The sequence below is a fragment of the Saimiri boliviensis genome, chromosome 3 (assembly GCF_048565385.1).
Source record: "Saimiri boliviensis isolate mSaiBol1 chromosome 3, mSaiBol1.pri, whole genome shotgun sequence".
In the NCBI taxonomy this organism is placed as follows: Eukaryota; Metazoa; Chordata; class Mammalia; order Primates; family Cebidae; genus Saimiri; species Saimiri boliviensis.
This window is the reverse complement of record NC_133451.1, coordinates 167,276,385-167,290,534: the sequence shown is the minus strand read 5'-3', so window position 1 is coordinate 167,290,534 and position 14,150 is coordinate 167,276,385. Positions and strand designations below refer to the sequence as shown.

The 14,150-nt window shown below is 42.1% G+C and overlaps 1 protein-coding gene and 1 long non-coding RNA gene across 7 annotated transcripts in view; one reads left to right on the top strand and one right to left on the bottom strand.

Moving 5' to 3' along the window:
• Positions 1-8,253, bottom strand: part of PRDM5 (PR/SET domain 5) — a 215,679-nt gene extending 207,426 nt beyond the window's left edge. Inside the window, exon 1 of one of the 4 annotated variants that reach the window (XM_074396953.1) lies at positions 7,908-8,253. In XM_074396953.1, coding sequence (XP_074253054.1) covers positions 7,908-8,000 — 93 coding nt within the window. In that variant the 5' untranslated portion in view covers positions 8,001-8,253. The remainder of the gene's footprint in view (positions 1-7,907) is intronic. The other 3 variants (XM_074396954.1, XM_074396951.1, XM_003936222.4) reach the window with 3 other exon arrangements.
• The window catches only part of LOC141584078 (uncharacterized), a 115,690-nt gene continuing 109,028 nt past the window's right edge, over positions 7,489-14,150 (top strand). Inside the window, exons 1-2 of one of the 3 annotated variants that reach the window (XR_012517025.1) lie at positions 7,489-7,638; positions 9,272-9,369. This is a non-coding gene — a long non-coding RNA (uncharacterized LOC141584078). Of the gene's footprint in view, positions 7,639-8,320; positions 9,370-14,150 lie in introns of those variants that run through there. The other 2 variants (XR_012517026.1, XR_012517024.1) reach the window with 2 other exon arrangements.

The following is a 14,150-nucleotide window of genomic DNA, read 5'->3' as shown; positions in this document are numbered from 1 at the left end:
TACATAAATAAAAGGTCCGTTTCCACCAAGAAGTTAGAAAGAGTATCAGTACTATCCTAACAATGAGAATGATAAACTGCAAAACTCATAACTTTTCTTAAGGAGAGCACTAGCTTACCCGTGGCCAGTGCCTTCTTCCATCCATCATCCAAACAAGAAATCAACTAACATTTCAACAACTTGCTAAAGGAAGAATAGGAGATAGCATGAAGGTATAGAACTACAACAAGCCCCAGACCCAAGGAATGTGACAGGCATGCTGACATTCTTTTCCAAGGGCTTCCCAAGTGAGAGAGGTTGGGGAACAGATGGCAGAACAAAGAGAGACTTCCTCAGTGGTGCTGGCATGCAAGAGAGGAACAGCAGCTGCTGCAAAGAATGTCATGACAGTGTGCACCTCATGTCCTGATCTTTTTCTCGTATCAGAGGAAAGGTTTAGCTACTGCAAGAAAAGCAGCAAACTTCGTCATCCCCAGGCTATCCCCTGTAAAGATCCACCACTGCTGGGAGAGGGGCAGGAAACAGTACAGGCTCAAGCAGTTAGACCACAACCATCAAGGGACTCCTACCACTGGGGAAGGGACAAGAAATGTTCACCCACAAAAGACCAACTACTGACACAAGGCAAAACATTAGCTCTTCTCGTGAAGAGGAGCAGGCATATTGAGAAAGCCCAACTCCCAGGGCCCAGGCAGACGAAGCCTACATAAGAGTGAGAATGGAAAAAGACTGTCCATTCTCCCACATCCCTCACCATCAGCCCACCAAGCACCAAAAAATTACACACTGAAGTCCACCATGGGGAGAAGAACAAGGGCACGGCAGAAGGGCAGATAAATGCTGAGAAAATTTATTGTCAGCAAACGAGTGACATAAGAAATGTTAAATGATGTGCTTCAGCTTTCAAAATATAATACCAGACAGAACGTAGTTCAAAATAAATAATAGCCCAGGTACAGTGGTTCACGCCTGTGATTCCAGCACTTTGGGAGGCCAAGGCAGGCATATCACTTGAGGTTAGGAGTTCAAGCCCATCCTGGCCAACATGGTAAAACCCTGTCTACTAAAAATATTAAAATTAGCCGGCTACGGTGGTGGGAGCCTATAATCACAGCTACTTGGGAGGTTCAGGCAGGAGAATAGCTTGAATCCAGGAGGCAAAGGCTGCAGTGAGCTGAGATTGTGCCATTGCACTTTGGCCTGGGTGCCAGAGCAAGACTGTCTCAAAAATAAATAATAGCTAAATGTAATGGTAAAAAGTAAAGGTACATAACAAAGACAATTTGTCTTAGCTGTAATTGCTCTTAAAGATCACTGATGACCTAAAGAAAAAAAGAGTAAAAATTTACTGTTAAGTTGTGTAACATGTAATATAAAATGCGTGACATTTTAAAGAATGGGAAGGAGGAAATGCATTATACGGTTGTATCTCACCGACACTTTGACATATCCCTTTGCTGTCCAATAGACATCTCAAAATCAACAGGCCTTAAACTGAACACCTGATCTGCCCTCTTTCAAACCTGCTCTACCCATAATCTTCCCCATCTCAGTTGTTGGCTGACAATCCAATCCTTCCAGTTCCTTAGGCTAAAATCCTTGGAAATCATCCTGAATCCTTCCCATTCTTTCACACTTTACATCCAATCCTATCAGCATATTCTATTACCTCTACCTTTAAAAATACACTACCGGCTGGGTGATAATTCCAGTACTTTGGGAGACCAAGGCAGGCAGATCACAAGGTCAGGAGTTCGAGACCTGCCTTAACAACATGGTGAAACCCTGTCTCTACCAAAAATACAAAAATTAGCTGGGTGTGGTGGCATGTGCCTGTAATCCCAGCTACTTAGGAGGCTAAAGGAGAATTGCTTGAACCAGGAGGCGGAGGTTGCAGTGAGCCGAGATCGTGCCACTGCATTCCAGCCCAGGCGACAGAGCAAGACTCTGTGTTAAAAAAAAAAAAACACTACCAAAGTAGCCACCATCTTGGTCTAAATGGCCGTCACCTCTCACATGGATTACTGCAGTAGAATGCTAACTCTCCCAGTTTACACACTTGCCCTGTGGCAAACTATTCTCAAAAGAACAACCAGAGTCATGCTTGATAAACTTAGGTCACTACTTTGCTCAAAACTCTGCCTTCTCATTTCACTCAAAGCAAGAGCCAAAGTCTTTGCAGTGACCGAAAGGGCCCTCAGCAGTAGTTCTTCCCCTAATACTCAACCCTTCACTAGCACTCTGACCTGCTCCTCAACTAATTGCCCATTCTAGCCACACTGACCTCCTCATTCTTGGAATGCAGCAGGCAAATTCTCGTCTCAGGCTCTTTACTGTAGCTGCCCCTTCTACATAGCATGCTCTTCCTGCAGATATAGCTTTGGCTAATTTCCTAACACCTTTCAAAAATTGCCCAAATCTCTCCTGTTTGGTGAGGATTAACTGATCCATCTAACATTCGTAACATTCCACACATACCCACACACACCTTTTCTGCCAAGTCAACAGTACCTAGCCCTTTTCTTTTTTTCTATAAGGCTAATCACAGTTAACATAGTATAAAAGTCATCTGATAGGTCTGTTACTTTGTGTTTCCCCTCACTGGAATGCAAGCTCCACAAGAGCCAGAATAACTATTTTCTTATGGTACCCCAAACTGAATAGTACAGGTCTTGGCATATAGAGTGATAAAGATTTGTTAAATGAATGTGTAAAGCAAGACCTGAATAAATAAAAATTAGGGCACATCCACAACACAGATTATATTCAGACATTAAAAATAACAGAGCCAAGGCAGATAACTTAAAGGGATTTTCACAAGATATCACTGAATGAAACACGTGAGATGATGAAGCAAGTTGACTCTTCTTATTTTTGTAAACTCATGTGTTTTTTTTTAAGTGTTGCATGTGTTTGTGTATTTGTGAATACAGCATTTTATGAGTATGGAGAAAAAAACTTTTTTTTAAGGAAAAGAGTATATGGCATGACCTGAGTTCAAATTTTCATTAACCCACTTATGACTGATATAACCGTCCTCAACATCAGCTCCCTCATCTATAAAACAGGGATACTAACAGCCCTCTTGCAGGCTTATTACAAGACTTAACTGTGTAAAAGCATCTAGTGACTTGTCTCTGTCACTCACTCTTCTGCCACTAGTAACTAGAACAGTGCCTAAAAACTGTCATAGCTTAATAAACACTTGTTGAATTAATTAATTACTTGTAGCTGCTATTATCACACACAAAAAACAAAATATAGTTTTGAAGAAAATATTAGAGTAGTTACATAATTTAGAAAATTTTTAACAACACCAGGAAATACAAACAGCTGCCTTGAGTCACTGTGGAGAAGTGTGAATGTGTGAACAGAGGGAAGAGATAGTATATATGGCAGGCTTCATGATTACTTTTCCCCTGATTATGTTTCCAGATTAGTTATCATCAGCCACCAGGAAATGTAAGCAAATATTCACTGGCAGATTTTTAGCCCTAGGCTACAAATCCATGTTTCTTCAGACAAGTCACCTTCTACACTGATCAACATAGCACCTTATCCCACAAAATCTGGTCTTCCTTTATTAACATTTATGCATGGTGATTTTTCCTCTATGGGTCTTACTTTTCTGTTTCTTTTTTTAAAATTTTTTTGATATATATTTGCTCAAACTTTGTACAATTTGACTTTTGCTTAAAATCTAATTTTATTTTTACAAACTCACCTTTAAGCCTTTACTTAAGGGATTTTTTTTTTTTTTGGATGGAGTTTCACTCTGTCATCCAGGCTGGAGTGCGATGGCACAATCTCGGCTCACTGAAACCTCTGCCTCCCGGGTTCAAGAGATTCTCCTGCCTCAGCCTCCTGAGTAGCTGGGATTACAGGGGCACACAACCATGCCTGGCTAATTTTTGTATTTTTAGTAGAGAAAGGGTTTCACCATGTTGGCCATGCTGGTCTCAAACTCCTGACCTGGTGGTCTGCCTACCTTGGCCTTCCAAAGTGCTGGGATTACAGGCATGAGCCACCACACTTGTAGTTTTTTTTTTTTTTACTTAAGATTTTACCCGACCAAATGACTTTAGCACAAATCCTTCAGTGACAGTCAAGGTATGTGATTCGGTTTTGAAAGGAGGGAGTTAGAATTGTGGAAGGCATAGGTATCTGAGAGGCAACTGTGAGCTACAAGACTCCCTGCAACTCTCTGGGCTTCAGTGTTCTCACCTTTAAATGAGGATGTGCCAATTAGATTACGTTTTTTAACTTAGGAAAAAAAATTACAAGATATAATTTTAGAAAAGGAGAAGTGGAGATGAGACTTTATTTCTCCTAAAAGATTAGAGCCTGCCAAGTGGTCATCCCACAGGCCAAAGCCCAGAGACAGGCACTTTGAAGGAGGAAGAGCTTTATACTGAACAGGTTGGCTCTCTGCAATTCTCTTCCCAGATACTCTCCTGGCTGGCTGAGCTTCTTCAGCTCTCTGCTCACATGTAATTTCCTCCGAGAAGTCTTCCCTGTTGGCCCACCTAAAGTAGACCCACCCCTCATTTACTCTCTAATACCTCATCTTGTTTATTTCCTGCATTTATTTTAATACAAACCTCAATCATTTTCATCATCATCCATTTCTACTTGTTTACTGCCTATCTCCCCACACAAGAAAGCAAGCTCCTTACAGTAAAAGACCTTGTCTGTTGCGCTCACCTGTGTATCCCCAGGGCCTAGTACAGTACCTGCCACACATGAATGATTAAATGACTGAAAGTCAGAGAAGGAAAACCTACACCCGAAACATCTAAAAGGAAGGAAAGCTGAGAGTAGTGTATTTCCACCTTAATTTTTTCCTTAAAAATCACATAATCTGAGAGCTTGAGTACGTGATTTTAATCTGCAAACCTTTCCACTTTGCAGCTTCAGACATAACGTCAAAAACACCACCCACTGGTGGTTAATCATACAAGCAAGCTAGGAAAAAAATAGTCATGAAACAAAAACTGCAATGTAGTAAGGTGTTTGCTTAAGTTTAAATTTTTATTGGATGTATACTTAATTTATGAGCTTTGAGCAACTAATATTAACTTTAATCTGCATAATACTTTGCAACCTAAAATGCTGTATTTTGACTGAAGCATTCAGCTGGGCTCCTGAGAAAACACAGCAAGCACTTAGACAAGGTCTGGCACGTATCATGCAAAAAGTGTCAATTTTATTATTTCTTTTTCTGATTATTAGGAAATCACAATGTGTAAAAGTGTGAATGAACTCAGGTCCCCCTTTTCTACTCAAAAGCTTGCTGATTCTTTTCCTTTTCTTGAGTTGCTACTGTACAGATTTTTATACTGGAAAAAAAATTAACAGGTAACAGACCAGCAAAAAAAGATAATTGCCAAGGAAAAATCTAGTAGGACTAAGTAAGGTAAAGCCAGAGAATTAGGTGAGTCTGCTGCAAAGACCCCACCACTCTAGGAAGCACTGCACAACAAGGGCTAGGACTACAGAAGGATTAAGGGGTCCAACCAGCAAGAAAATCCCATCTCAACCTGGTGAATGTAATGGGGGTGGGGAGTAATTCCCCTACCTCAGTCTGGATTAGATTATCTGAATTTGAAATCAACATATGGTTTGAATCGCAATCACGTTTTAAAACAGTAGTGTTACACAAGTATATGTGCTATAAAAGTGTGGCAAAATATCTGTAATTTCCAACACATGCATCAAAAGTGGTATCTTCCAAAATTTGTTTAGAATAAAGAGCATGAAATCTTTCACGTAAGGTCTTTAATGTAGCTGCTGATACATCTCTCTTCTCAGATCCCTTGATTGACGGCCAGAGTTAGGCCTAGTACAAGGTAACTTAGAAAATACCTAAGAATTGGGGGACTGTTTGCCTTCCACAAACAGGTATGGGATGCACTGATACTCAGCTGAGGCCTCACAATTCAGCTAAAGTCTGCTATTTGGCTTTAGCTTTGCCTTTGTCCTCAGATTTTGGAAGGAAAAGGAACTGAAGCTTGCTTTAAGGTTATTTCTGACATCAACAAACCTGTCCACAACCTTGTGACTGAATTATCTTGGGATCATAACTAAATGTCAATAATAGTTTGGATTTATTGCAAACATCTGCATATTCACTTTGAAAGAGAGGCAAGCATTCTAAATGCGATCTAGATGAACATCTCTATGTGTTTTACATATTAAAGTTAAACTGGCCAGGAAAAGGTGAGTATCTATTTATCACTGCAATAGTAAAGTGAAACAATAACATATGATGATTTTGGATGGAAGCTGTTCATTGCATGCCCCAAAATAAAATACTTGTAAATAATCAAATATATGAAAAAATAAGCTGAAATTAATAAAAATGTTAAAAGAAAGTAGGTTGGCCAGCTGTTTCTAAAAACCTATGTGGTAATATGAGGCAAACAACAAGGATTATGTAATAATTCTAATCTTTGTAGGGTTGTTTTGATATAGTACTATTCATGACATTAAATAAAATGATTTTTAACTGTGTTTAATTTTTTAAGTAATTACATTTAAGCCAGAAACCTTTAAGGAAGGCCTGTTTGAGAATTTTTCACATTTTAAAAGAATGAATTAAAAGCAGAATTTTAACTCTATACAGAAGTCATTTGGTGATACTTGTATTTGGCTTTCAAAGAATGTTGATTTAAGATTTGGCCATTTGGTGACTATTCAATATCGCTCTAATTCAGATAAAGTATTTATTACTGTTTTTAATATTTGAACATTCTTCCCAACTTCCATTTGAAAAAATAAATAAGTGGTTGATTTTTTCCAATTTTGCCCTGAAGGATGACTGGAGATCATGTTGTCAAGCCCCTTTTGGAGATAAGTAGCACTTTCTACTACTCTTCACCAGCTCTTTAGGTCGGAGGCTAAGGGGAGGGGATTATATGCAGATGAAAGGCAACCTAGTGTCTCTGAGTGCATCCTCTGAACCTCTTGTTAACATACCTGAACAAGCCTGTTCTTGCCCAAACCTCCATTTTATAAAGCATCCACTAAGAAAGGGGGACGAGGAAGTCTAGGACGACTCTAACAAGTTACACTGTAAAACCAAATCCAAAGAGCTGGACTGTTGCTGTGGCCTCTCTTCCTAGGCCTTTGCTTTCAACATCCAACACTTCCAGGCCCTTCCTGTATGAACAGAGCAATGTGCTCCCTCTCATCACAGCAACTTTCTGGATGGAGAGATCGAACCGATGTTGGAGACAAATCCAAAAAAAAAAAGAAAAGAAGCAGAGAAAAAAGGTACAGAGATTCAAAGATCATCTGTACCTCCCTGAAGGCACATATAACACATTTCAGAAGGAGGGAAGGAAATCCTGGGTGTGTGAATGAGATTTTTACAGCCTGTATGGAGCGGCGCTCTGGGCTGCTCCTCCCATCCCCGCATGGAAAGTTAGGAGTTACGAGCCACATTAATTCACCCTAAAGGAAAAGAGGCGGCGGCGGCGGCGGCGCTGGCGCTGCGTGCGCGCGGGGGTAGACACCCGCCCACGCATGCCTTCGCCAACGCAAAGACGCAGCTCACACCCTTAACCAAGGAAGAGGGGAGGCTCCCGCCGCGCTCACTTCCTGCGGGTGAGAGGAAAGACATCTTGCAGCAAGGAGGTCGGTAGCAGTTCCGCCCCTGGACCGGCCGGCAGCGGAGCGCGCGCTGCCGCCACCTACGTGGCGCTGCCTGCTCGGGTGGCGCGGCGGGCAAAGGCCGCCCCGCCGCGTCCCGGGGTCCCCGGCCTTCCCCCGGAAGCCGGGTTCGGCCCCGGCGAGGGGCCACTGGGGTGAGGCCCGCCGCGCCCCGGGCCCTGCGGCGCGGCGACTGCAGAAGGCGCAGGGCGCGCGAGGTGCTGGGGCGCGCAGGCCGCCGCGGGGTCACCCACCTTTCTCACTCTGCGGGCGGTGTAGAGCCCCATCCCGTCCTGAACCCGGGAAGACTTCAGGGAGAACCTGTCCGGCACGTACATGCCCAGCATTTTCCTAGCCGCGGCGGCCGCCGCCTGGCTCAACACCGGCGCTCTGCGCCCGGCAGGCGACACATCGAAATTTGGGGTGCCAGGGTGGAGGGGAGAAGCCGGCAGGGAAGGAGGAAATGGAGTTTTCCTCCCAGAATCCCCACCTCCCTGCCGATTCCAGGATCCCCCGCGGCTCAGCCCCTCCTCGTCCCGGGTCGGGCTCGGCCCGGATCCGTAGCTATCATTTCTGTGGCGGGGGCGCTGGGGGCGCGGGCCTGGGCGCCTCGGGCGCCGGGACGCCGCTCGCTGATTGGCCCGAAGTTGGCGGCTCGGACCCGCGCCCGGGCGCCAAGCCCGGAGCAGGGCTGACCCCGGAGGCTCGCGAGCTGCGCGGGCCGTCAGCACCTCCGGCCCCGGCACAGCGGCGTGCGTTCCCGCCTTTGGGTGTTCGAACCTTGCCCCACTTAACCATTACATAGGGGAGCCTCGCTTACTTATCTTCAGCTGTAAAACGAAATGGACCATCTCACAGCTGGGGCATCCTCCAGGACAACTTTATGAAGTTTCTGACTCAAAGCCAGCTTATTGCCGACTAATAAGAACTAGCCCTGCGGTCTAGGAAATTTCCGTGCTTCTCACATTCGAGTTAGGCATGTTTGCTTTTTTTCATGTTCGTTGCAGAGGTTTCAATTAATAAGGGATCCCAAAGTATGTTGATTAACGTATGGAGAAATACCTTGCAAACAATTTAATGTTTAAATCACTAGAAACTTGATGTTTTCTGGTAACATAACCTCTGGGAAGTTCTTCCATTTCTCGAGGTATATATATGGTATTCCTGAGACCTCCCTTGCTTGATAATCGGATCCATTACGGATTTTCAGACATACGGAAGTGGATTTGTGGGAGACAGGAGGGGCACCCAAACAATAGAATCTGGTGTCACAACAATGAAATAAAGTTACAAATTTTGTTTTAGTGTTTCTAGTTAGGCTGTGCAGTGTGCCCAGGACTCTTAAAAGCCTGCTTCATCCTTCAAGATGAGCCAGGGGCCATCTATACTTATTTCTCTTGATATTCATGGTGATTTTGTACTCTAAGGTCTTGGAAACAATTTGATGTTCTTAGATGATGTTCTCGTAAACTATTAAAAGCACACACAAAAGTCTGACAAAAGTACAGACTACACACACACACCCACCATGGAAACGATTCCTGTTTCTGCAGGAAACCCTTGGAACATAGACAGTTCCTAAGTCTTTTTTTTTTTTTTTTTTTTTTTCTTCCCTTAGACAGGGTCTAGCTATGTCTCCCAGGCTGATCTTGAACTCCTGGGCTCAAGGGATTCTTCCGCGTCGGCCTTCTGAAATGCTGGGATTACAGGCTTGAGGTACTACACCCGACACCTATGTAGATATTGATTCAAGTTTGGAAAAAGGTTTAAAAAGCAAGAACAAAAGTCATTATAGAAAAAGAAAATCATCTAATAGCAGTATTCGGAGACTTTACGGAACACAGTAAATGATTACATAATCCTGTCTCTAAGAAATATAAGTTTAGCTTTCACAGCAGGAGAGGAACAATTAGCCCCTCTGTGAGTTCTGATACCTTTGACTTACCATAGATCTCTAACTTCTCTAAGGGAAAATACATCAACAAAAACAAAAACTCTCTTTTGGGGGAATTTGGAGTTCCATTGCCTTGAAACACATAGTAGGTAAGTGCGTCTTGTATGAAAGTCACTTCTGAATCTGATCTGAGATGTTCAAACTAGTCTATGGTGAGCCTACAATTTACTTGGCTCTTTGTTGTGCCTCACAAAAAGCTGGACTAAGTAGGTTTTCCAGGGGTCGTTTGAGCCTGGCTGAGACCAAGCCAGACCAGATACACTGGACCCAGCTGGAACCAGACCACTGTCCGGAAGGTGGGGCCCTAGCATTTTCCTGGAGCATTCAGCTCCTTTTCAAACAGGCTCGAGCCCCTTCAAGCCATACAGGGCTCTCAGTCAAATGCTCTGCCGTGTTTCTTTGGGCGCAAAAATTCCCACAGCTTTTGATCACTAGAGAGGAAAACGTGTTTTTTGCTTTTAATCTGAAACAATCCTTATTTAGGGATGACCCTTGCTTTGGCATCTCTCTCAAATATTTGGTTGCATGCTATCTTCCTGAGGAGCAAGGCTGCAGCCTTGAGAATCCCCCTCTCTGAATGTAGGCATCTTTACTAAATAGAAAATGGTGAAAGTATATATACATATACATATATATATATATATATATATATATATATATATATATTTTTTTTTTTTTTTTTTTTTTTTTTGAGACACAGTCTCGCTTTGTAGCCCAGGCTGGAATGCAGTGCTGCAATCTCAGCTTACTGCAACCTCAGCCTCCTGGGTCCTAGTTCAACCAGTTCTGCCTCAGCCTCCTGAGTAGCTAGGATGACAGGCATGTGACACCATGATCAGCTAATTTTTTTGTATTTTTAGTAGAGACGGGGTTTCACCATGTTGGCCAGGCTGGTCTTGAACTCCTGACCTCATGATCTGCCTGCCTCAGCCTCCCAAAGTGCTGGGATTACAGGCATGAGCCACTGTGCCCAGCCTAACATTTTAACGATAAATCTGAAATCAATATAAGAAACTTTCCAGATATTTTATGAATCTTGGCCAGATATTTTTGTTACAATTGATGCACTCAGTATATTTCATTAAAGCATGCAATGTTCTTTTTATCTATTTAATGGAGTGTTCTGAAGATCTACTAACTAAGACATGGGAACTAGCAATAAAAAGTTCCTAATAACAAGTTCCATTACAACACATAAAAAGGATACATGTTTGCCAAATCAAAATGCACAATATTGACCGGAAATTTGATTTTGAAGCCTATAAGACAGTGGTAATACGATGAGTCATTTCTTAAAACTTTAAAAGCTAGGAAGTGAACTTTTGGTATTATCTTTGAAAAACGGGAAATTAAAAGTCTGCTTTATATCAAGAGTTTAAATCTAGTCTTTAAAAAATAAACAAGAAAATCAAAAAATTGATATTAAAGTACTACCAAACACCTGATTTACTTATTCTAGAAAATATTGCACTGCCTTGACATACAAGAAATTATTCAAAATACATTGTGCCTTTCAAATTTGCTTTTGGAGGAATTTTTTTCATTGATATGTCTAAAGCCAGCTCTAGTTATTGCATTTAAACTTATGTACTTGAGTGGGCCTTGTTTTCTCATTTTAGGGAAGACTTGAATTATGACTGTATATTAATTAATTGTTTTACCATACCATTAGTATTTACACACACTCTCAAGCTCTTTTAATTGTGTCTTGGTTATCGATGATTGATTCCAAGCACCATGGTAGACTAAAAGCCTGATTGATAGAAAAAGAAAATAATAATAAGCTGAATCTTATTTGTCTTCAGTTACCAGAGAACCAGAGGGATTTTGTAATAATTGAATACAAAACCAAATTTCCAGAGCAGAAAAGAATAAAGATTTATTTGATGTGATTTTTTAAAAAGTTTGTTAAAATACAATGCAGAGTAAGGGTGTCAAACTCTTGCTCTTAAAACATCTGTCTTCAGCATTGATTCTACAATAGCAGCAGCACCATGAAAAGATTTCCCTTGAAACCTGAAAAAGTCTGAACATTAAATTTTTCTTAATGTCTTAATTTTTAAAAAAGGTACCATACACTCGCGTGTAGTACCAAAAAAGAATCGTAAAATTATTTAACTAGAAGAAAACTGAAGATTGTTGTGACTAAATTGAGTAAATTATGCTACAGATTGGATGTGTCCCTTAAAAGTGTATGTGTAGGAAACTTAATTCCAAAGCAACAGTGTTGGGAGGCAAAGGCTGGTAAGAGGTGATTGGGCATGAAGGCAGAACCCTCGTGAATGGACTGGTGTCAATATCACAGGAGAGGTTCGTTATCTAGAAAGTGGGTTGTTATGAAAGCAAGCCCAACCCCATTGCCTCTATGCATCTCTCGAGCTTTCTTCTGCCTTCTTTCCTTCTGCCATGAAATAAACCTTGCCACATGTCAGTGGCAGGCTCTTGAACTTCCCGGACACCAGAACCATGAGCCAAATAATGTTTTCCTTTCTTTCAAGACTAGAGATTAGATCTTGCTCTGTCTCCAGGCTGGAAGGCAGTGGTATGATCATAGCGCTCTATAGCCTCCAGCTTCTGGCTTCAAGCAATCTTCAGCCTCAGTCTCCCAAGTAGCTGGGACTATACGTGCGTATAACTGTGCTCAGATAATTGAGCACAGTTTTATTTTATTTTATTGGCATAGGTGAAGTCTCATTTTGTTTCCCAGGCTAGTCTCAAACTCTTGGCTTCAAATGATCCTCCAATCTCGGCCTTCCAAATCTCTGGGATTATAAACCTGAGTCACCATGCCTGGCCCCAAATTTATTTCCTTTATAATTTCTGTGGTATTCTGTTATGGAAGAGAACAGATTGAGACAGATGGTAACAAGAATTAGAGTTATTACTGTTACAAATACTTGAAAATGTCCAAGCAGCTTTGGAATTGGGTAATGAGTAGAGGCAGCAAGAATTTGGAGATGCGGGCAAGAAAATGTACATATTGCCATGAACAGAGCATTAAGGACAATTCTGATGAAGGCTTAGAAAAAGACCTCAGAATTAGGGAAATCCTAAATCTTCCTAAAAGTTACTTAGAGATTATCACCAGAATGTTGATAAAAATATGGTCAGTAACAGCCATTCTGGAAAGTTCCAGTCAAAAATGGGGAGCAAGGTATTGGAAACTAGAGTAAAGACCATTCTTGTTAGAAGGTAGCAAAGACCTTGGCTGAATTATGCCCGTATCCTAAGACTTTATGGAATGCAGAACTTAAGAGTGATGAACTAGGTGTATATGGTGGAAGAAATATTAAGCAGTGAGCCATTTCGACTTCTGTGTGGCTTCTTTTGACTATATACAGTAAGATATGAGAGCAAAGGTATTAACTAATTAAAAGGGAAGCAAAGTGAAAAGATTTGGAAAATTTGCATCTTGGCCAGATAAAGAGTGAAAAAGACTCTTCAGGAGAGAATACTAAGGGTGTGGCCAGTGACCATTTGTTGAAGGGATTAATACGAATAAAGACAGCCAGGTGCTTCTTATCGAGGCAGTGGGAAAAGACCATGAAAGTATTTGACAGATCTTTGAGGCTAACCCTCCCAACACAGGTCCAATGCTGTAGGAGGGCAGAATGGATTTGAGCCATGGGCCCTGGGTGCTCTCCATGGGCTTGCCTCCCAGAGCCACCTCAAGTCTCTGCTCTACTCATTTCATTACAGTGCTCCTCAGACACCCTAGGTGTGACGTGATTTTTCACTCCAGAAGACTCAAGTGGCAAATTTTTGTGGCATCACATGATGTTAAGTCTGCAGATGTCCAGAATACAAGAGATGTGAGGGCATGGTTTCCTCCAGGATGCTGCAGACAGCCTTTGGAGGCCCAGACAGGGACTTGTCACAGGGCAGTACTGCCAAAGAGAGCCTCCACTAAGGCAATGCCTAATGAAGCTGTGGGAGTGGGGCTACCACCGAGCCCTCAGAACTGTAGAGCTAACAGTGTACATCACTAGCCCAAGAGAGCTGAGTCAGGGGCTGAGCCCAGCAGAGCTATGGGGCTGTGGCTACCCAAGGCCATGGTGGCCCATTCCCTACATCAGTGTCCTCACAATGTGGGACATGGAGTCAAAGGAGATTGTTCTGTGGCTTTATGACATAATACTCTATTAGGTTTTGGGCTTACTTGGGACCTCTTATTTATTTTTGTCTATTTATCCATTTTGGAATGAGAATTTCTGTCCAATGTCTGTCCCACCATAATATTTTGGAAATAGATTTTATGGGCCCACATCTGGAAGGAAAATGTCTCAAGGTGAATCATGTTGTGAGTCTCATCCATATCTGATTTAGATGAGACTTTGGACTTTTTGAGTTGATGCTGGAATTAGTTAAGGCTTTGGGGGCTACTGGGATGGTATGACTGTATTTTTCACTGTGAAAAGGATATAAATTTGGGGGGCCATAGGTGGAATGCTATGGTTTGAAGATTTCATGTGTTGGAAAGTTAATTTTCAATCCAACAGTGTTGGCAGGTGGGGCCTAATAAGAGGTTAATTGGGTCATGAGT